Source organism: Balaenoptera physalus (assembly GCF_965194825.1).
Source record: "Balaenoptera physalus genome assembly, chromosome: 16".
Taxonomy (NCBI): domain Eukaryota; kingdom Metazoa; phylum Chordata; class Mammalia; order Artiodactyla; family Balaenopteridae; genus Balaenoptera; species Balaenoptera physalus.
In genome coordinates this window covers 38,410,711-38,434,533 of record NC_138898.1, presented here as the reverse complement: position 1 = coordinate 38,434,533, position 23,823 = coordinate 38,410,711, and the positions used below count along the sequence as shown (strand labels likewise).

General features: G+C 37.5%; 1 protein-coding gene and 1 long non-coding RNA gene across 9 annotated transcripts in view; one reads left to right on the top strand and one right to left on the bottom strand.

Moving 5' to 3' along the window:
* PLCB4 (phospholipase C beta 4) overlaps positions 1 to 23,823 on the bottom strand; it is a 422,682-nt gene that overhangs the window by 30,596 nt on the left and 368,263 nt on the right. For all 8 annotated transcript variants that reach the window (XM_082428193.1, XM_082428195.1, XM_082428194.1 and 5 more), the window contains 5 exons: positions 22,779 to 22,881; positions 20,565 to 20,729; positions 17,582 to 17,786; positions 4,514 to 4,602; positions 3,624 to 3,774 (listed from right to left, as the gene is read on the bottom strand). In XM_082428193.1, the coding sequence (XP_082284319.1) occupies positions 3,624 to 3,774; positions 4,514 to 4,602; positions 17,582 to 17,786; positions 20,565 to 20,729; positions 22,779 to 22,881 (713 nt within the window). The remainder of the gene's footprint in view (positions 1 to 3,623; positions 3,775 to 4,513; positions 4,603 to 17,581; positions 17,787 to 20,564; positions 20,730 to 22,778; positions 22,882 to 23,823) is intronic.
* LOC309644516 overlaps positions 1 to 23,823 on the top strand; it is a 578,167-nt gene that overhangs the window by 434,282 nt on the left and 120,062 nt on the right. The window lies entirely within an intron of this gene.

Below are 23,823 nucleotides of genomic sequence, written 5' to 3'. Positions count from 1 at the left end.
GAGTCTATCCTGGCATCGCTAAGAGCTCCCTATCTTTGGGTCTCTTTTCTCTCTTCTATAAAATGAACATACAGAATTGGGGGGCATGCAAGGTCCTCTGGAGATCTAACAAATACTAAGAGTTTGACCTAGTCTGATGAGACTCTTTTTTGGTGTTTGTTCAATGAAATCTTGATTAACAGGACCCTGTGAAAACATAAACATTTTGCCTTTTTTGGAGAAAGACACATTGAAAAAATGTTAGTTCCTATGAATGATTTAGTTAGTTAGGAAAAAAACACACTCTACAGAACAGGAACTGGTACATGCCTGGTTCCATCTATATGTCCAAAGCAGCTTGTCTAATAGGACTTCCAACAAGAGTGGATATGTTCCATCTGTGAGCTGTCCAGTGGATGGCCACGAGTTACATGTGGCTCTTGAGCACCTGAAATGTGGCCAGTGTACCTGAGGAACTCAAGTTTTGATTTTTAAGCCTAAATAGCCACATGTGGCCAGTGGTTTCTATATTGGATAGTGTAGGTCTCCAGGCTTCTGGTGTGAGAGTAGGGGTGAATTTGTACATTTTGGGCCCCAAAGATTTTGACTAGTTGAAGGTTCACTATATAAATTTTTTGTTTCTATCAATGCAGCTCATTAAAAATGACTTGTTTTCTCTCAAACCGTAATTTGGAGATCAACTAGTTGAGTTTCCTTAATTCTTTATCCTTAAAATTAAAGAGAAAATCAAGCAGCATTGGTGCAGTTATTGCTATTTGGCTGTGTGTCTAAGATAAATCATGTAGAGCTTCAGGACTCCTCTCCTTTACAGATGTTCACAGCAAATTCTGTCGGGTTCCACCCTGATGGCTTCCTTTCCACCCTGAAAATTCTCTTCTTGGCTCAGACAGGACACCTCTCTTCCCTCTTTATGCAGCAGGATCGTTTCCTTTCTCTTGATTCAGCTCTTCCTCAGAGCCTGTTTCACTATATACCTCTCTCTTGCATTTTCCTTCTCTTTCTCTTCACTGGTTCCTACCAACATGCTACTGTTCTCCACAACAACCATTTTATATCTTAAATCATCAATTTTTCTAACCTGGTTTCCATTCTCATCACCCAGGCATCCCTGATTACACGGTAATTATGCAGTCTTAACTTCTCTGGACTGTTTATATTACCTTCCAAAACTCATTCTTCTTATAATATAGATCTCTCTCTCTCTGTTTTTCTTTGTTTTCATTCCTGCTATCTTTCTAAGCATTCTCACATTCGCTCTATCTCTCTTTCTCTCCCTTCTCCCTCTTCTTTACCTACCACAGCTCTGCTGTTGCATGTTTCCACCCAGATGTACCACCAACAGCTTGAACTTGATGATGTCCAGGACCAGAATCATCTTACTCAAAGCTTTTCTTCCTCTTGAGTTCTCTACTTCGCTCAATGGCACCATCTCTCTCTGTGACCTGACCCTGAAGTTGCTGAGTTACCTCCTCCTAAGTCCCATATCCAAGCCACCAACTGATTTCCATCCTTCCTTTCCCTCTGAGTACTTCCAGCCTAATTCAGGCCCTCCTCGCCATTAGTATGGCTCATTCGTTCATCAGTCATTTACTTCCTAAGAGAAGAGACTTTAGATCTTTACTAGGCATCATTCCAGGGACACATTGAATGACAGAGGGGTGGTCTTGTCGGCAATAACCACTTTCTCTGGTTGTTATCACGTCATATAAATATAATGTGAATAAATATATAATATAAATATAAGGTGATAAGTGTTATAATAGAGGCACAAATACCCTAATTCTTCACTTGCCCTTAGCATCTATTCCTTCCTTTTAAAGAATATTTCTGCCAAGACTGTTTTAATCTTCTTAAAAAAATCCTCTAATGTCATTTCCCATTCTCAGGTGGTCCCAGATCCTTTCCAGACCAGGACTGGCCCTGCCCCCTTTCCTACCCCTGGCTGCTTCCTATGTGGTCTCCTCCTGGGCTCCTCCACCTTCTCTTCCTGTTCATGTCAGACCTTCGTTTCAAGGCCCAGCTCAGTTAGGAGGTCATCCTTAAGTCTCCTCTGAGCGCCAGCTGGAAGGGGCCCTCTCCCTCTTGTTTCTGAGAGGTCAGAGCTCATGAACACTGCCTGGCCGAGGGGTGGTAACCTGTCCCATCTTACCCCCCGGGCCATGTGAGGTCCCCGAAGGTGCGAAGGCATTTCTCGTAGAACCGAGTACTGCCACGTAGAGAAGGCTCCCAAGTCTCTTGAACAAAAGGTCAAAATGAAAGTGTGTAGACCCTCTTCCTCAGGGCGTCTGCCGAGGGGACGAGGGAAAGGGAGAGCTTTCTTCCAGTGGCTCCTTCCTGTGTAACCTCATTTGGAACCAGGAGTGAAACAGTTCAAAACACAAACATGGTCCCTTCTAGAACTAGGATCACTTCTGTCCTCTGAAAGCTAGTCATACTGCTTTTGCAGGCCACTTAACTCACTATAATTACTAATGTCTTTATGTGCTGGTAGGCATGACACAAGAACTTTAACTAAACAAAAACTCTCCCATTTTCCACTCTCTATCTCTGTCTGGGTGGCTGATGTTAAGAACGACCAGTGCTGGACAGAACGCCCAAATCCTGTATCATTACCTTGTTCCATGTTCTTTCCAGGGAGAAACAGACATAAGTTGCAAAGTACAACTGGGGCTACTTTTGTGCCATCTCATTCTCTAATTTGTTTCACAAAGCTCAGTGCACACTTAGTTTCCTGCTAAATTACAATGCTGCTTTGGTTAAGGAAAGCCTGTCATTTCTTACCTTAAACTGCAGCACTGTATGTATTTAAGTACAGAGACAACTTGATCTTCTTACACCAAAGATGCTGAATTCATATATAAATGGGAGATATATATAATGAGTAGAAAACCATTAGGAAAAGCAGAAATTCTTCTTAAAGAAGAGCGAATTTAGTAAATGATTCAGGTCAAGGAGAATATTTAAAATATTTAATTATCATATGGGATGGGGACCATCTAATCAGAATGGAGGCCTGGACAATAAGAATGGAAGTTCCCTTTATATCAGTACAATTGCTCCCCCTACACACCAGCACACGGGACACATAATTCTTTGCAATGCCACCTCTAATGATCTTTCGTTTCATTCATAGGTAACCACACAGAACTGGCCTTCAGATGCCCGTCTGATAATTTTACAAATAAATAGTCACGGATGCTAAATATCTACAGATGGGGGGAAATTATCAATAGAGGAATCCAGGAATGTCAGAACAATCATGATTCCGTTGGTTCATAAGCTCACTGCCCATCCCTATGGTAGTATCTGGAGGAGAGAGGGGATGAGTTCGCTAAGTTCACTCTGTGAATGTTTTTTCCATAAAGGACACCGAATGTAAGCATTTCTAGGTCTATGAATATTGTACGCAGTACGACCACAGTGCAGGGGATCTAGCAGATGAAACACTGACTTCCTGTTAACCACTCAGGGAAATTAAGCTGTTTGTTCAACCCACAAGAAAACCTGCTGCTCTTGAGATTTATGGAACCATGAAAATTGGCAAAATTAACAATTCTAAATACCTGCATCAAAGATTCTAAAATTGCCAGAAGAGACAAGGAGCCCAGACAACTCTCCTTTACCTTTCTTGGCCTCCAGGCCAGCTCCCAGGGCGGCCGTGGTGGTGGGCCTGAGCTCTGAGCTGCTCTGAGGGGTCACACTTGCTTTCGCCGTGTTGGCTTTCCCTTTCTTGTCATTCTTCGATGTGTCACTGGGTACGTCGGCAATGTCACTCTGGAACAGAAATGTTTATACTGACCCAAATGAATGCCACCTCGAGATCAAATGTCTTGCACATTCTTCCTTTTACTGAATCCAGTCTGTACCATCAACTTCTCCCCTTCTGCATCCTAGCCTCTACTCCTTAAATAAATCTTTGCTTGGCTGGAGTAAACACATGGTTTCCTCAGGCTTGAGCCAAATGATGAAGCCAAGGAAAGCAGATGTAGCTCCTTTACAAGCAGGGTATACCTTCTTTTTGTTCAGCTACTGGAGGGATTTCCGTTTCCATTCTAAACTGAGGAGTAATGGGAGCTTTAAAAACAAAGAAGCAAACACCACAACTGTGCACTGAAATTGAAGGTTGGATGCAAGACTAGTAAAAAATAAATGATAGTAAATGCCAATTTCATTAATACACTGAATAAGGTTAGCTGGTATTTCAGTGTCTCACAAAAGCATCCTATATTCTAAATGTTCCTAAAAGCATCATGAATGTTTTCCATTTCATTTCTAATGGGGCCAGGATCCCTGGATGTGAGTGAAGCCACAGTGAGGAAGTGGGTCACATTTTATTAAATATGCTACGTCCTCATAGACTTTTGAAACTCTTTTGTTGAATTGATAAGTTCAGTTTCAAAAACCACTTCTGAACTTGTTCTATTAATTTATTACTTTGTCTTGCTCTTGTAATCATTGTTAGACAACCAAACTTCCCCAACTCGTGTGTCTTTAATTGACCATTGTTACTTACGGTTTCAATGCCCATAGCTCTCATTTGGTCTGCTCTCTTTTCCGTAATGGAAAGAAATTTCTTTGGATCTGATAAAGCATCCACAATATCTGGGGGGAAAAAAAAATATCACTGAGCTGTGAATTCTCTGTTTTACTGAAAACATCTATGAAAATTCAGCTAACAAACTGTTTATAATCTCCGACCCCTGTGATGCCTTCTGTTAAGTACCTTCTCCTAGGACATAAGACAAGGTTAGAAAAGCACAGCTAGTTGCTGAAAACCAGAAATAAGAAAAGGCTAGAATAAAAGGCCAGATGATTTTCTCTTAGTTTCCCTTTATTTTTTTCCCAAATAAAGAAGATGGGGAGGCAGGTCAAGCTAAGCGAATTGCCTTGGGGTCTCTTTACTTGTGTGACTTTTAACAAGTTGATCAATATTTCCAGCCTCAGTTTCTTCATAGAAAATTAGAACTGATACCACCCACCCTGCAGAGGCACTATGAGCATTCAATGAAAAAGTACCTGGAGCACAGTAGACGCCACCAGCACTAGCCTTATTTTTAGATACAGAAGGAACACGCATATTTAAAGCCAATTTTGGTACCATGTAGATAAAGTGAGTGCAAATTACAGCTGAGAAAACACTGGAGAAATATTTCAAGATTTCATCTTTTAGGGAATTCCTTGGCAGTCCAGTGGTTAGGACTTGGTGCTTTCACTGTGGTGGCCCAGGTTCAATTCCTGGTCGGGGAACTAAGATCCCATGAGCCTCCCGGTGTGGCCAAAAAAAAAAAGATAATCGTCTTTTACATAACATCAATTGAAGAGTTCCAAGTACTTTCAAATGGAATTTCATACAATTTTGTATAATTTATCAAAATTACAGAAGGAATCATTATTCTCATACCATTAAAGCAGTACATAATTTACAACTTTTAAACGTTGTATGTTTTTAAGTTTACCCCTAGCAGAATCACCTTCCTAATTACATTCATATGATTTTTAAATTTTTTCTTAATTTTTTTCTCTTTTATAATAGAAAATAATATATGCACATGATAAACATTCAAATGTATAAAATGAAAAGTAAACATCTCCTCTTCTGCCCATCCCAGACAAAATTCAACACCCATTTATGATAAAAACTCTCCAGAATGTGGGCATAGAGGGAACCTACCTCAACATAATAAAGGCCATATACGACAAACCCACAGCAAACATCATTCTCAATGGTGAAAAACTGAAAGCATTTCCTCTAAGATCAGGAACAAGACAAGGATGTCCACTCTCACCACTATTATTCAACATAGTTTTGGAAGTCCTAGCCATGGCAATCAGGGAAGAAAAAGAAATAAAAGGAATACAAATTGGAAAAGAAGTAAAACTGTCACTGTTTGCAAATGACATGATACTATACACAGAGAATCCTAAAGATGCCACCAGAAAACTACTAGAGCTTATCAATGAATTTGGTAAAGTTGCAGGATACAAAATTAATGCACAGAAATCTCTTGCATTCCTATACACTAATGATGAAAAATCTGAAAGAGAAATTAAGGAAACACTCACATTTACCACTGCAACAAAAAGAATAAAATACCTAGGAATAAACCTACCTAGGCAGACAAAAGACCTGTATGCAGAAAAGTATAAGACACTGATGAAAGAAATTAAAGATGATACAAACAGATGGAGAGAAACACCATGTTTTTGGAATGGAAGAATCAATATTGTGAAAATGACTATACTACCCAAAGCAATCTATAGATTCAATGCAATCCCTATCAAATTACCAATGGCGGTTTTTACAGACTAGAACAAAAAATCTTAAAATTTGTATGGAGATACAAAAGACCCCGCATAGCCAAAGCAGTCTTGAGGGAAAAAAACGGAGCTGGAGGAATCAGACTCCCTGACTTCAGACTATACTACAAAGCTATAGTAATCAAGACAATATGGTACTGGCACAAAAACAGAAATATGGATCAATGGAAAAGGATAGAAAGCCCAGAGATAAACCCACACACCTATGGTCAACTAATCTATGACAAAGGAGGCAAGGATATACAATGGAGAAAAGACAGTCTCTTCAATAAGTGGTACTGGGAAAACTGGACAGCTACATGCAGAAGAATGAAATTAGAACACTCCCTAAAACCATACACAAAAATAAACTCAAAATGGATTTGAGACCTAAATGTAAGACCGGACACTATAAAACTCTTAGAGGAAAACATAGGAAGAACACTCTTTGACATAAATCACAGCAAGGTATTTTTTGGTCCACCTCCTAGAGTAATGGAAATAAAAACAAAAAGAAACAAATGGGACCTAATGAAACTTAAAAGCTTTTGCACAGCAAAGGAAACCATAAACAAGACGAAAAGACAACCCCCAGAATGGGAGAAAATATTTGCAAATGAATCAATGGACAAAGGATTAATCTCCAAAATATATAAATAGCTCATGCAGCTCAATATTAAAAAAACAAACAACCCAATCCAAAAATGGGCAGAAGACCTAAATAGGCATTTCTCCAAAGAAGACATACAGATGGCCAAGAAGCACATGAAAAGCTGATCAACATCGCTAATTATTAGAGAAATGCAAATCAAAACTACAATGAGGTATCACCTCACACCGGTTAGAACGGGCATCATCAGAAAATCTACAAACAACAAATGCTGGAGAGGGTGTGGAGAAAAGGCAACCCTCTTGCACTGTTGGTGGGAATGTAAATTGATACAGCCACTATGGAGAACAGTATGGATGTTCTTTAAAAAACTAAAAATAGAATTACCTTATGACCCAGCAATCCCACTACTGGGCATATACCCAGAGAAAACCATAATTCAAAAAGACACATGCACCCCAATGTTCATTGCAGCACCATTTACAATAACCAGGTCATGGAAGCAACCTAAATGTCCATCGACAGATGACTGGATAAAGAAGAAGTGGTACATATATACAACGGAATATTACTCAGCCATAAAAAGGAACGAAATTGGGTCATTTGTAGAGATGTGGATGAATCTAGAGACTGTCATACAGAGTGAAGTAAGTCAGAAAGAGAAAAGGAAATATCGTATATTAACGCATATATGTGGAACCTAGAAAAATTGTACAGATGAACCAGCTTGCAGGGCAGAAATTGAGACACAGATGTAGAGGACAAATGTATGGACACCAAGGGGAGAAAGCGGCAGGGGGTGGTGGTGGTGGTGTGATGAACAGGGAGATTGTGATTGACATATATACACTAATATGTATAAAATGGATAACTAATAAGAACCTGCTGTATAAAAAATAAATAAAATAAAATTTTAAAAAAGTAACATGATCATCTCAATAGATGCAGAAAAAACATTTCACAAAATTCAACATCCATTTATGATTATAAACCTTCAACAAACTGGGTATAGAGGGAACATACCTCAACATAATAAAGACCTTATATGACAAGCACACAGCCAGCATCATACTCAATAGTGAAAAGCTGAAAACATTTCCTCTCACATCAGGAACAAGACAAGGATGCCCACTCTTGCCATTTTTATTCAAAACAATATGGGAAGTCCTAGCCACAGCAATCAGACAGGAAAAAGAAATAAAAGGAATCAAAATTGCAAAGGAAGAAGTAAAATTGTCACTGTTTTCAGATGACATGATACTATACATAGAAAATTCTAAAGATGCCACCAAAAAACACCAGAACTCATTAATGAATTCAGTAACATTGCAGGATACAAAATTAATATACATAAATCTGTTGCTTTTCTGTACACTAACAACAAACTATCAGAAAGAGAAAGCAGGAAAACAATCTATTTACAATCACATCAAAAAAAAAAAAAAACCTAGAAATAAACCTAACTAAGTAGATAAAAGACCTATACTTGGAAAAGTAAAGACACTGATGAAAGAAATTGAAGATGACACAAACAGATGGAAAGATATACTGTGTTCATGGATTGGAAGAATTAATATTGATAAAATTGACCATACTACCCAAGGCAATCTACAGATACAATGTAATTCTTATAAAAATACCAATGACATTCTTCACAGAATTAGAACAAATAATTCTAAAATTCATATGGAGACACAAAAGACCCTGAATAGTCAAAACAATCTTAAAGAACAAAGCTGGAGGTATCACACTCCCTGATTTCAAACTATACTAAAAGCTACAGTAATCAAAATAGTATGGTACTGACACCAAAACAGATACATAGATCAATGGAACAGAATAGAGAGCCTAGAAATGAGCCTGCACTTATATGGGCAATTAATCTGTGACAAAAGAGGCAAGAATATACAATGGGGAAAAGACAGACTTCAATAAATGGTATTGGGAAAACTGGACAGCTACATACAGAAGAATGAAACTAGATTACTCTCTCACATTATGCACAAAAATAAATTCAAAATGGATTAAAGACTTAAATGTAAGACCTGAAAACAAAAAACTTCTAGAAGAAAACATAGGCAGTAAGCTCTTTGACATCAGTCTTAATAATATTTTTTCGGATATGACTCCTCATATAAGGGAAACAAAAGCAAAAATAAACAAATGGGAGTACATCAAACTAAAGACTTTTGCACAGTGAAGGAAACCATCAACAAAACAAAAATACTATCTACTGAGTGGGAGAAGATATTTGCAAATGATAAATCTGACAAGGGATTAATATCCAAAATATACAAAGAACTCATACAACTCAACATCAAAAAAACAAACAACCTGATTTAAAAAAAAAGGGCAAAGGATCTGAATAGACAGTTTTCCAAAGAAGACATATAAATGGCCAACAGACACATGAAAAGATGCTCAACATCATGACTCATCAGGGAAATGCAAATCAAAGCCACAGTGACATATCACCTCACACCTATCAGAGTGGCTATACAAAAGGCACAAACTTCTAGTTATAAGATTAATAAGTACCAGGGACGTATGTACAACATGATAAACATAATTAGCAGTGCTGTATGTTAAATATGAAAGTTGTTAAGAGAATAAACCCTAAGAGTTCTCATCACAAGGAAAAGGTTTTTTTCCTATTTCTTTAATTTTGTATCTATATGAGATGATGGATGTTCACTAAGCTTACTGTGATAATCATTTCATGATGTATATAAATCAAATCATTATGCTGTACACCTTAAACTTACATAGTGCTGTACGTCAATTATATCTCAATACAACTGGAAGAAAAAATTATATAATATGCTTTTTAGATGTATTAGTTTATATCTGTAGAACTCTGAAAATTATCTTTAGTGAGTAGACAATGTTCCATTGAGTTTATGTATAAAACTACTCCCCACTGCTAGATATTTAGATGGACTTTCAATTTTTCTATAAAAGATGACTTTGCAAGGAATATGTTAGTGCAAAAAATGATTTCTTCATCATTTTTAAATCAGAAATTAGCAGTTCAGATATATAATATAACAACCTATATGCCTGATGGGCATTCCTAACAAACTTTGTTCCTAATAAGCTTTAAAATAGTTATTGAAGAATAATTAATGGAAAAAATGAGTATCGAGAAAATAAAGCAGAATCAAGAGGGCTCATTGGGTTGAACACTGCCTCCAAAAATTCATGTCTGCCCAGAACCTCAGAATGTGACCTTATTCATAAACAGGGCCTTTGCACATGTAATTAGTGAAGGTCTGAGATGAAACCATCCTGGATTAAGGCTGGCCCTAAATCCCATGACTAGTATGTTTATAAGAAGAGGACAGGACACACAGAGACAAAGAGAAGAAAGGCCAGGTGATGATGGAGGCAGATTGCAGTGATACAGCTACAAGCCAAGGAACACTAAGGGCTGCGGGCAGCCACCAGGAGGGTCTGGGAAGAGGAAAGGAAGGATTTTCCTAAGAGTCTCCAGAGGGAGCATGGTCCTGCTGACTGCTTGATTTCAAACTTTTAGCTTTCAGAACTGTGAGAGAATAAAAGTTTCTGTTGTTTCAAGTCTACCAGTCTTACTTATTTATACTTTTTAAATATACCAACTATTTTGGGGTTTAGTGCCATTTCCAAAATGCTGGTCTCCTGATGAAGAATTTCCATGTATACTCCTGTTTTTCTCCTCCCTCCTTCCTGCCCGTGTTTTCTCACTTCCATATAGAGTTGAAAGCATCAATTTAGGTATCCCCAAGAACTGCAAAGAAGATGGCGGTTCCTTAGTACAGACTTCCAGATACTTATTGGCTTTTTAGGAGAACTCTGGGTTTTGTTTGTTTGCTTGTTTGTTTAACCACTGTTTGTCAAGGCACGTGGGTGTCTCAGTGGTGAGCACCAACCATGGCACCTGTGACACCCTCCCCTCCCTCCATGTGCTCACTCCTGGCCCAGGTTCCCTTCCATTCCCCACTCTACTGTTTCTACTTCATCAACAGGTAAAGGCAGCAGAAAAATACATGTTCCCTGTTGGCTTCAAAGTGATGCTAGTAAAGATCAACGAATTCTATAACTATGATTTTGGATTAGCTCTTTTAGCTTCTACCAAATGATTGATCATTTCCCAAACTGCATTTCCAGTAATGCTAGAAGATACAGAAGGTTCAGAGGCCAGAAGATCTTGTGGTTGAATAAGATTGGGAAATGCTCACGTCTCCCCTTTTCTCAGACATTCACAGAGCATCTCAAGGAACTATGCAATAAATACATGTATAAATTCACTTAGCCTAGCAACTCCCAATGTATTTCACCATAATCTATCCTGCTCCCTTCCCACTAGAGCTTTTCTTCTTGGTGTTCTAACTAATATTTTCTGTAGTTCAGAAGAGGTCATAAAAATGGATATCACTGCTATGTGAATTGGTTTTTCAACAAATATTTGATATAAAGAATGAGACATTTTAGCATCCACGAAGGACAGGACAAAATGGTAAATCTTTAAATTGAATTGGGAAATTCTGAGGTCATACCCCACAAATGGCATATTAATAAAGGTTGCTCCTCCTCTGGAACCATCTGATGTAAGAAATAGCCAGTTATCTTTGCAAAGAGGTTGGAAAGCAACCCTGTGAAGATACCGGGCAAGTGAACAAGAAACACCCCCACCCCATGCTGTATCTTTAATCATAAGGGGGGCAGAAAGGGGAATTGGGAGAATAAACAAAGAACCACTTCGTCTTTGCTGACATAAAATTAGCCTAGTTGTAGAAGAGAGATAATCTATAGCTGCGGAAGCAGTGATAAGCATTGCTCAAGGGAAAAGGGACAAGTGGCTCATGAAACACAGCTTGTAGTGACACAAATATCACACTGGTGATCCATGAACTCTGGAAGCATGGCTTTGACTCTCTTATTTGTTCTCCTCACTACCACTCAGTAATGATAAAAGAAATACAAATGATAAAAACCATCAAAGCAACAGTGGGCGGGAAAAAAGAAATACTGACACTCATTTAATTGTCATCAGCTTTGGAACCGTCTCCCATCACCAACAGCAGTGGCTAACAGTGGCAAAGTTGCTGCAATAGGTAAAAGCCATTGTCAGTGGTGTCTGCACCTACAGAAAAAGCAGCAAAGACAACCCAGCACACTGAGTCTCACTGGATTTGACAAATGAAAATGCACCTTAGCACCCAACCTAGTACTTCTACTGTGTGTGTGTGTGTGTGTGTGTGTGTGTGGAAGTGAACGAGAGGACTGTTTTACTCTATGTTCAATAGAAAACTAATATTACAAAAAATTAAACTCAGGCTTGATTCATGCCTAGTCATTCTTCTTCTAAATGTTACCATTTTTTTTTTTTTCACGTTCAAGTTTTGTTTCTGAGAGCTGAGAGACTTCATCTCTTTTCTTCAGCCCAGAGATACTTTACATCTAGGCAGCTCAGGAACAGAAAGATCTATGAAGAGTTCAGAATCTTCCAGAATCATCTTTGTTTGCTTATCTCTTTGTGTATCTTGGGAGTTGTTATAGTAACGAGAAGGAAAAGTGGAATTCCCTGCCTCTGTCTCCCGAGAGGGTGAGGAATGAAAACAGGGAACTCACAGGAGTGGAAGAGGGTCAGGGTGGAAAATACTGGTTTTGGACCTATCTCCTGTTCCGGAGGGAATGGGTCAGCTCAGAGTTCAAGGCGTCTAAAGAGTACCGCATGCAAGAAAGTAGAAGCATTTTGAGTAATTGCAGAAGTACCTAGTTGCCTCATCAGTAGAGATTCATCATCATATGGTGACCTCATAGCACAGAAGCTCAATAAATAAGTGACCAGAAGCTCCTGCAAAAGCCCAAGCCCTCCCTAAAGAACTGCCTTAACTTGGAAAAGCCATTTAAGGACATTTTTCTTATTGCTATAAAATGATACCACCCACCTGACATTACTGAGATTTAAAATACATTTAAAAATCATGTAGAATACAGAGTTGCTGGTGCTTAAAGACAATCATGGTAACATTATTAATATATTAGAATTCTGAAGCTTCTTAGTAAGCCCAGGATTAAGAGACTTTTCTTAGGATGATGAATTACTTATGACAAGATAACTTACTGCAGCCAATTAAAGGGTAAAGTTAGGGAGAAGAAAATAGAACCAATTGAGTTTTCTTTAACTCATTAGAAATAAATAAAATGAAAAAAAAAAAATTAATGGAGGGCTGCTATGGTCAGGTACTATTCCAAGAGCTCATTTGATCTTCACTTATGAGGAGGGTACTACTGTTATCCCTGAGCTGCAATGAGGACACTAAAACAAAATGTTATGCTAAGTCATCCAAGGTTAGACAGCCACGGGGCTCCGTCAGTGTTCTTACGTACCTGTTATGTGGCCTCAATGAAATAGCATTCTACTGGGCCAAGAAAAATAGACAGTCTTTGAATCTCCAACCATTACATTCATAGAACTTTATCTAGACATTGAAATGTATATGAGACCACTTTAGAAATTAATAGAAAGAGATCTTATGAGTAAATTAAAATTTGATTTAAAAAATTACTTAAGAAAAAGAGGAACAGCCCAATTTAAAACAAAATAAAACCAAACCAAAGGCACTAGAGTATTTTGCAGGCACAGGAATATGTGACAAAAAAAAAAAAAAAATACAAAATGAGCTCAATCTGACTCATAATTGTAAATACGTGATTTGAAATGATGAGATGCCACTACCACAGTCCAGAAGTAATAAGTGGAGTCCTGCCATACTGGACAGGGAATTCTCTGTGATGTTCCTGGACGCTGTCCAATGTCATGGGGAAGCTCCACTAAACCTTCACCCCTACTCTCAGATAGTGGTTACACTATTAATGTTGGGTATGTATCCTTCTAGAATTTTTTGTGCATTTTATGCACAAGTATAAACAGAGAGTTATAAGGCTTTTTGTAAATAATAATGAGATTGTTTTGCAATTTATTTTTTCACGCAGCAATATATCACCGTCATATTCCTATGTTCAAATACTGAGAGCCAAATTATTATTTTTAATGGTTATTAACGCAGTATTCTATAGAATGGCTGTAATGTATTTAACCAATCCCTAGCGATGGATTAGGTTGTTTCTAATCTTCTTTATACAAATAATGCTGCATGCCACTACAGTATAATTTTAAAAATTGTTTGCTTTTAACAATCTGATTAAAGAAATAATTCCTAGGGTAAGTATTTGGTGGACTCTAAAAGCTGGGACTTACTTAGCTTGGTCAGGCCTAAGAGGTCTTACTTCTGTAACTGGATCTAAAATTACGGAGTGATTTTAGACAAACTGACCCACCTAAAAGCCGAGAAGACATAATTTACCAAATTACTTAGTGCCCTGACAATGAGAATATTTTCCTGAAGGTGCCCAAACTGTTCAAAAGGAACAGCACACTGTTCTTGCTGACTAACACTAGGTTTTGAGGACACATCCTCAAACAGGAACCAGATCGTTTCAGTTTTAATGCCAAACACACTGTATTTCAGCTTCTTCAGAATGAATCAGTAAGTCCAGCACTTTCCTTATCAAAGTCTTGGCCTGGGCTGCTTCCCTATCTGGAGAGAAATCCAGTCTACCTCTCTGCTGTGATGTATTATGCATCTTTCAAGGCCCAGACAGCTACTGAAACCTCCCTACTCTGATTAATCACTCCTTGGTTCAATGTTCCAAATACCATCTGGCTACTGCCCTTGGGGCATTTATAGAACAGGTTACACTTATCTATGTATACATATATGCCTGCTTACGAAAATGTATATGAGTACAAGGTTGGAAAATTCTTGAGGTTAAGTGTACATGACTTTTTCAACTTTACATCTCTTACTCAGGCTATTCATAGAGTAGGTACTAAATAATTGTTGAAAATATCTATTCCTTTGAGAAAAAATATCTAATGAATACATGAATCGTATACCAGTTTTACTTTTTAAACTAGTAAATGCTAACAAAAGTTATGGCTCATACACTGCTGATGGGTTATTTGTCAACCTGTATCTAAAGCTTTAAATATGTATACACACTTTGATGCAACAAATCCATTTCAAAGAATTCATCTTCAGGAAACAATCACTAATATTTCCAAAGCTTTACATTTAGGGTTCTTAGATGCAATATTGTTTATAAGAAAGAAAAATAGAAATGACTTCAATGTTTCAATAACATGATAAATTATAGAATACATAAAATGGAATCTCATCTAGCCAATAAGAATAATTCATGACATGGAGAAAATACTCTCCATTATGTGAAAAAAAATTAAGTTTCTGAAATATGAATCCAACTGAGTATGCATAGTAAGATCCAATTTTATTAAAAATAAAATAAAGAGAAGAAATGAGATTGGAAGTAAAGGGACCAGTATGGTAACAGAGTTCCCTCTGGGCAGTGGATTTATGAATGACCCTTTAAAAATTTTTTATGTTGTCAGAATCTTTTTCTGATACATATTGTACCTACTTTGCCTTTTACAGAATAAAACCTGCTAAACACATTTGTGGAATGAATATGAATTCATATTGTCTCTCTTTAGCCACATAAAAATCTGATGATGTATATCGACCACTTTCTTCTTTTTTCCCCAGAAAATGCTGGAGTACAGTGGTGTAGAATTTCATTTTGAACTCTTTCCTATAGAATCAACAAATATCAATGTTCTAGGCAACAGAGACTCTGTAGATTTCCTAATGTGCTGGCTCAGTACATAAATGTTCAGATCTGAATGTGGTTGGTTAGTTAAGCAGATGAAATACAAATGCATTTTGGAAATCAAGAGGCTGTAAAGAAGATCAGAAATGTGGAAAAAGTTCTCATATTCTTATTTTGTTACTTTCAGGTAAGTCCCTTAAATAAATCCTAATAATATCTGCCCTCGGTTTCTTCACATATAAAAGAAATGACTGATAAATCTGAAAATAACAGTCTTTGAATGTCACATCTGAGGTTAAAATGTCAACTGCAGAATCCCATCAAGGATAACGTAGTACAGAAATTTCTAATGCTTCTGATAGAAATACTACAATGACATTGTTAGGAAAGAACACTTGCAAGATGATTTTTGGAGATTTGAATCAATACTTACATAAATATTGACACTAGTATTAAGCCACATGATAAACACAGATATTTCTTCAGCATACACCTACATATGTTCACATCCATTCTGAACAGTTTCACATTTCTGGACTCTATGTAACGTGCTTGGCACAAAGTAGGAGCTCAACAAACTATACCTTTTCCTTTTCTATTCAAACAGCCCATTTCCCTGGAATAAATTAGAGTTTCATTTGAAAATGAACACATGTAAAGGCAAAACCTTTAAGTCTTCCAACATATTTGTTTATACAACTATCTTTAAAATGTATTAGGTATTACGTACTGCCTGCTTCCTAAGTGCAAGTATGTGGAACCTGATTTAATCCATCTGCTGATGCCCCGTGGCCATCACATGCTCCTCAATACCCACGCAGATCACCCTGGCTCTTTTCTGACCCGTTTACCCAGCCCCATAGCACCCCGTCCCAGACTCTTCCATGTGCTCATATCTGTTACTCTGTGTTGCAGTTTCTAATAGACTTCCTTTTCCACGAAAAACAAAGGGAAGGAGGAAGGAATCTTTACTCTTGATTTCGCAACTGAAAAATCCTCGTGGCTGACTTTACTTTTTGAACCTGCAATCAGGTTGTTAAGGTTGAGCATTAGTTGCAGAAAATCTGCCCTCCAGAGAAGTCTGCATTGTTAAAAACACACAACAAAATAACCTAAAGTTCCCCAAACAAGACTGTGATGTGTTCCAGTATAGCATAGAAACTAGATCTTCATCTAGAGCCAGATATATGTGTGTGCATATATGCCTTGTTATGTTATATACTGTAATGATGAGCACATACTTCATAAGGATGCTATGAGGGAGACAGTAGTGGTACCTTTACTCTACAGGCCAGGAAATGAGGGGTTTGAAAGGTGATGTCACTGTCTCATGGTCACTCAGCTAGCAGTGGAGAGTCAGGACTTGAACCCTTGTTAATTTGATGTACTTTGTGTACTGGTTCAATAGATTCTGAAAATATAGAGGATCTTTGTTTTCTTTTAATGTTCTTGGCACAGTTGGGGGTTATAAAAAATTAATATGTTTGGGTTTAAGCAAAATCCTATGACTTTGTCCAAAGGTGGTCTTTTATGGACTGATGACTGGATTTTGTGCGAAGATGAACTCTCCTGTGATTCGGAAAAAAAAAAATCCAGGCATGTTGATAGTTGAGTTCAATTTAAATCTTTTTAGTGAAACCAACTGACAAGATATCTAAGGTTTTACATCATTCATGTCTTTCCCCACTTTGAGTGATGGTGTAAATATATTTTTCACAAATGTATTTGTGAAAATTGAAAAACAACATAAAATTACAGTATTTTAAAATAAGAAAGAACCTTAAAGATAATCTAGACTTGCCCTTTCATTTCTTACTAGGAAACCTGAGGTTACTAATTATCCCTGATTTCTTCAATACTATAGGAGTTGGCAGCATTGTCAGCAAAAGACTTTTTTAAACAATCGTTGAAATAGCTTATAATCGTGCAATTTAGGGGGAAATATATATACACACACACACACACACACACACACAAAAATATTCTAAAAGTTTAACTTACCTCCAAATCCATCAGGCACATATGTTTTAAGAACAATATTGCAGAAAATTGTTGGCAGTGATAAAGGTTTATTTCCCTCATTTCGAAGAGAAATGTGTCGATAGCCTGCCTGGAGGCCATCCAGTGGCAGAATCCTCTGGCCAATCAGCTTGTTGTTGTCATCATACACTGCAATTCTCAAGACTGCCAGGTCAGGGAGGATCACCTGCAAACAAGAAATGGTACTTTTCGTTGCTTTTTGGAACACAGCTCCCAAGAATTACAACTCTAGGAATCTGGAGTATATTCATACTGTTCTGAAAGGCTCCTTTATGGTGAAAATAAGCCAATGGTCAATTTGCATTCTTAAAGCATACTGTATAAGCTACAATGCCCAAACCATTGAGAAAGGCAAATGGAACAGGTTGGAATTCATTTCCTGAAAATTTTAGATGGAATGAATGGATGTGAAAGATGACTACTCCAACCCTTGGCATCTTTCCCCGTCCCACCCATGTAATGGATGAGCAAAAGGAGACCCTGAGAAATAAACTGACTTTCCTTTATGTCAGAGTTGGTCAGTGACAGCTGGGCCTGAATACTGGGGTTCCTGATTTCTAATCCTGTGATCTCTCTACTACCTGGGCTGCTTCTGACATCAAGCTCTGTTTTTAAGAATATGGAAAGTATCTTTGAAGAAACACCTCATGTATAAAAGACAATCTAGATATAAATTTAGATTTCCCCTTTTCCTTGCACACCTCAGTTTTTAACACATTTTGGGATATTAAATAGAGTAAGATGGGGCAGCTAGAAGCATTAACATAGGGAATTCCCTGGCAGTCCAGTGGTTTGCACTCTGTGCTCTCACTGCCAAGGGCCCAGGTTTGATCCCTGGTCAGGGAACTAAGATCCTGCAAGCTGTGCAGCACAACAAACAAAACAAAACAAACAAACAAAAACAAAACAAAACAAAAAAACAACAAAACAAAAACAACATTAACATATACCCAAGACATCTACTCTTGCCATCCCCAAACTGAATACATGGCCATAACATCTGAGTTCAGATAGCAGAAGCCCTATTCAGATATTAAAGAGCAACATGACAAAAAAAAAAAAAATCCGATGTTTTTTAATCAAGAATGTCTATTTATTGGCTATGAGCTGCTAAGATATCTCATCTGATTTGAGCACTATGTCTAAAGCTAGACAATGAACTGGCTGCTTATTTATGCCTAGAGGTTATAATTTAATTCCAACTTCATGAAGATGAACAGGAGAAACCAAGATGAAATGCATCCAACTTCAGTCACTATGTTGTTCCTCACGTGGTGAATGGGGGCTTACCTTGTGAGATTAGTGCAATGAACAAAAACAATACCAGCAAGGAGGAAAATGAATTTAAAGCACTTGGTATCAATGAAAGGCAATGTATTGTAACTTCTGAAGAACAGGGAAGGACCCAAAATTGGCATCTTGTTTCTGGGGCCAGTAATACTGCATGAAAAACCAAGTTTGATATTTCCCTATGCATCTAAAACAATGCCTGAAGCCAACTTTCTGAATTTCTAGAAATGTGTGTAGGGATTATTCATTATGCTCCAAAACACTGACCATACTGACAACAGATCCAGCTATAACAAATTGAAAAACATGGGAAGAAAAAGAAGACGCATCACAGCTGTGTATGCAATTCACACTACACTCTGATTGTAGAAGAGAAGGTGAAAATGGGGGGAGGGTGTTTCATGGATAATAGTATTCACATAACAGGGAGTGCCTACATGCCAAAATGGCTTGATTTATTGAACTATATTGATCTTCTGTAATATGCTTTCTGTAAACAGGTTAGCCAACTCTGAAGTTGATAATCCCTATTTTTGTTAAGATAAAAAGCTGATTATCTGTGTTGCATGACATACGTATGTCATGAAACACTTGGAGAACCTGTGCCTGAAGAAGAAGCAAGAAAGCATTTTGGTTGGATGACAGAACAAGTGAGAAAGAAACACAGGCATTTTTGAGATAACACTGCCAATGCACGGATTTTTCAACACATCTTCCATTGATGAAAGAGAAACAACTGGAAAAAAATGGTTACAAGATTAAGGGCCTCCCCGATGGTTCACTGGTTAAGAATCCACTTGCCAATGCAGGGGACACGGGTTCAAGCCCTGGTCCAGGAATATCTCACATGCCGTGGAGCAACTAAGCCCGTGCACCACAACTACCGAGCCTGCGCTCTAGAGCCTGTGAGCCACAACTACTGAAGCCCGCGTGCCTAGAGCCCGTGCTCCGCAACAAGAGAAGCCATCGCAATGAGAAGCCTGCGCACCGTAACAAAGAGTAGCCCCCAGTCGCCGCAAATAGAGAAAGCCTGTACGTAGAAAAGAAGACCCAACACAGCCAAAAAAAATAAATAAAACAAATTAAAAGAAAATGGTTACAAGATTAAAAACTGCATCATTACAGAGAATGGTTGATTGGTCTTAGGATTAAGGTATAATAAGGAGATAAAAACCAAAAAGACAAAAACAGCACATGACACACAAGACCTGTGGGTAGCAATGGGGACCACACTTTCTGGAGGCACAGGACAATACCAACTGACCCATTTAAGGACACTTATTGGCCTCAGTCTAGGTGTAACATACTACCCATCTTCTTGGCTAAAGGAACAGTGCAAGTCACCAGCTGCCACAAGGGCAGGGAAGAGCTCTCCCACATGTGATGCTGTCCACCTGTGGGGCTCCCTCTGAGTAGACTGCTAACCTGGAGCTTGGGCACTGCCATGTGGGAGGTGGGCTCCTCCAAGGAGGAAGGAGAGCGAAGAGGAGGATAGGGACAAACTGAAACAACAATCACATGATGGCTGCAGAACTCATGCATTAGAAGAACACATTTAGGGTTGAATAACTGTCCCTATATCATGTAGTGTCTCTACACTAAAATGTGGTTCCCAACTTAGCAGAGTGAGTCTGACACATTGAAAATAACCTACCTTCCGAAATACAAATGATTCTTCATTGTAAACTGGATTGAGTCCATTGTTCATCACCATGCGTGTTCGGAATTCCTTCCGGATAGTGTCGGTGGGCAACCCATACATATCCACTTCTACGTATGTGCCAATTTTTTTATCTGATAAGAACTGACCTGATATGACCTATAGAAATAGGATGAGAGAGAAGTAAAGTCAAAGTAATCATCAGTAGCAAAGTAAAAATAGTAGCAAAAAAAAAATAATCTGGAAGGAAGAGAGTCTCTGTTCATCTTTAGAAATTTTAATTATCTATGGAAATAATGTATTCATTCCTTATTAAACTAAAACATGGTTGAGCAAGCACTATATGCAAAAAACTGTTCTATTCTATCAGTTTTGCCTCTGAGAACTGCCTAGAAAAAGAAAGAGGGAACTATACATGAATCATCTATTACAAAAAAATACTGTCCACAGCATCTTCACCTAAGTGCCCACACCTATGAAATGAAGCAATGGATTCAAATATGCCCTAAGGTCACTTCATAGCTCTGAAATTCTGTCACGCCACACTTTTACTGAATTCTTTCAAAAGTCTTGAGACACACAGAAAGAAAAGCAATGCTAAACTGATGTTGACAATCTTCATATAGGACAGTGTTATTTTTTGTAAAGACCAGTATTAAATTTTGTCTATTTTAAAGCTATGGAGAGCCTATTTGTCATTTATTTTCCAAATGACTACAGCCATTTATTAGGTTTTTTCACGTTATCTAATAGCTAATAATTATGAAACATTTTCGAGGTATAACTGACATAAAATAAACTGTACATGTTTAAAGTGTACAATGAGATCAGTTTTTACACATGAGCACATCTGTAAAACTATCACCACAATTAAGACAATAAATATTTCCAACAACTCCCAAAGTTCCTTTGTGCCCTTTTGTAATCCATCCCTTCTTCCATCTCTGTCTAGAGGAAACAACTGATTTACTTTCTGTTACTATACATTAGTTTGCATTTTCTAGAATTTAGTATAAGTGAAATCATATAGTAGATATCTTTTCATTAATAAGCTTTATTTTTTATAGCTGTTTTTGCTTCACAGCAAAGTTGAGAAGAAAGTACAGAGTTCTCATATACCCCTGTCCCCACACCCACCACTTCCCCCACTATGTGTATCTCGCACCACAGTGGTATACTCGTTACAATCAGTGAACCTACATTGACACTTCATTATCACCCAAAGTCCATAGTTTACATTTAGGGTTTACTCTTGGTGTTGTACATTCTATGGATTTGGAAAAATGTATAATGACACGTATCTACCATTGTAGTATCATACAGAATAGTTTCACTGCCCTAAAATCCCTTGTGCTCTGCCTGCTAATCCCTCCCCCCAACTCCTGATCTTTTTTACCATCTCCATAGTTTTGCCTTTTTCAAATAGTTGGAATCATACAGTGTGTCACTTTTTCAGACTGGTTTCTTTCACTTAGTAATGTACATTTAAATTTCATCCATGTCTTTTCATGAATCAATAGCTCATTTCTTTTAGAGCTAAATAATATTCCACTGTCTGGATGTGCCACTGATTATTTATCCATTCACCTACTAAATGGCACCTTGGTTACTTTCAAAATTTTGTCAATTATGAATAAAGCTGCTAAAAACATCCCTGTTAAGTTTTTGTGTGGACATAAGTTTTCAATTCATTTGGGTAAATAACAAGGAATACAACTTGCTGGATCATATGGTAAGAGTATGTTGAGTTTTGTAAGAAACTGCCAAACTGTTTTCCAAAGTGGGTTTATCATTTTGCATTCCCACCATCAATGGCCAAGAGTTCCCGTTGCTCCACAGACTCTACTCGATACTTTTTGATCTGGTGTTTTTCATTAAAAGCAGCTAATAATGTCACTAGTAGAAAAACTTGTTTCTCAAGAAAAAAAGAAAGAATTTAAAATCAAAGTTGAGAGCCACACACGGATCTTGCAACTTGACATTAAATTTTTTTTTTTTTTTAATTTGGCTTCACCGGGTCTTAGTGGGCACACGGGTTCTTAGCTGTGGCATGTGGGATCTAGTTCCAGGCATTGGGAGCACGGAGTCTTAACCACTGAACCACCAGGGAAGTCCCAACATTAAATATTTTAGTTGTAATTTCTTAAGGCTTTTCCAAGACCACCTGCATATACATTTATACTATTCTGTGAAAAGCAAGCACCTTACCTGCACTGAGCAAGTGGCTGCAATAACCCCATCAACAGGCGTTTCAGAGAAGGGATCAAATGTTCGATCAGGCCGTCTCATGAAATCTGGTTTGAGAAGGTACCTGATGGGACAAAAGTGCAGAAGGAGTTTATTTTGTTAGTTACTTTTATAAAGACTAAGAAAACCACTATTCAAGGTACTGAATACTTATTTATCCCCATTTCTAACTTAGGAGCTAGGCTTTTAGGTAGAGGATCTTAAGGACTGAAGAGAATATCCCTGCCCTCTGGATAATCCTAATGAGGAGCAAGGAAGAGCAAATGTTCTCTAAATTCCAGGCTCTGGGACATCTATGACTTCCTGACACTACCATCTTCTCTGGAACTTGTTTATGTTCTTACATGCACAAAATAATAATGAAAAACCAACTAAATGAGCTATAGTTATCAAAATATAGGAAATATGTGATATTATTTATTGTTTGAATTAATGTATTAAATTATGGGATATAATGGCAAGTTTGATAACTACATAGTTTCAAAGTGCCGATAATCATAAAAATATTTTGAGAGATCTCTAACAAAAGTAATGAGATATCTGTGATTTATATTGGTGTCAGAGTCAGAGGTACCACTAACATTACTGTAGATTGTTGTCTATTTTCATAATCGAAGGAAATGTAAAGTTTCAGTTAGAGGTAGGTGAAGATAAAGATGTTATTATTTCTCCAATTCTAGCCAGGCTAATTAGGTAAGAAAATGAAATAAAAAGGCATCCAGACTGGAAAGAAGTATTTAATACTATTTCTATTCTCAGATGATATGATCTTATATATAGAAAATCCTAAAGAATCCACTAAAAAGCTATTTGAACTAATAAACGAGTTCAGCAAGCTTACAGAGTACAAAATCAATATATAAAAATCAATTTTATTTCTATGCACCAAGCAATGAACAATCCAAAAATGAAATTAAGTAAACAATTCCATTTATTAAGTAAACAATTCCATTTATTAAGTAAACAATTCCATTTATAACAGAACCTAAAAGAATAAAATACTTAG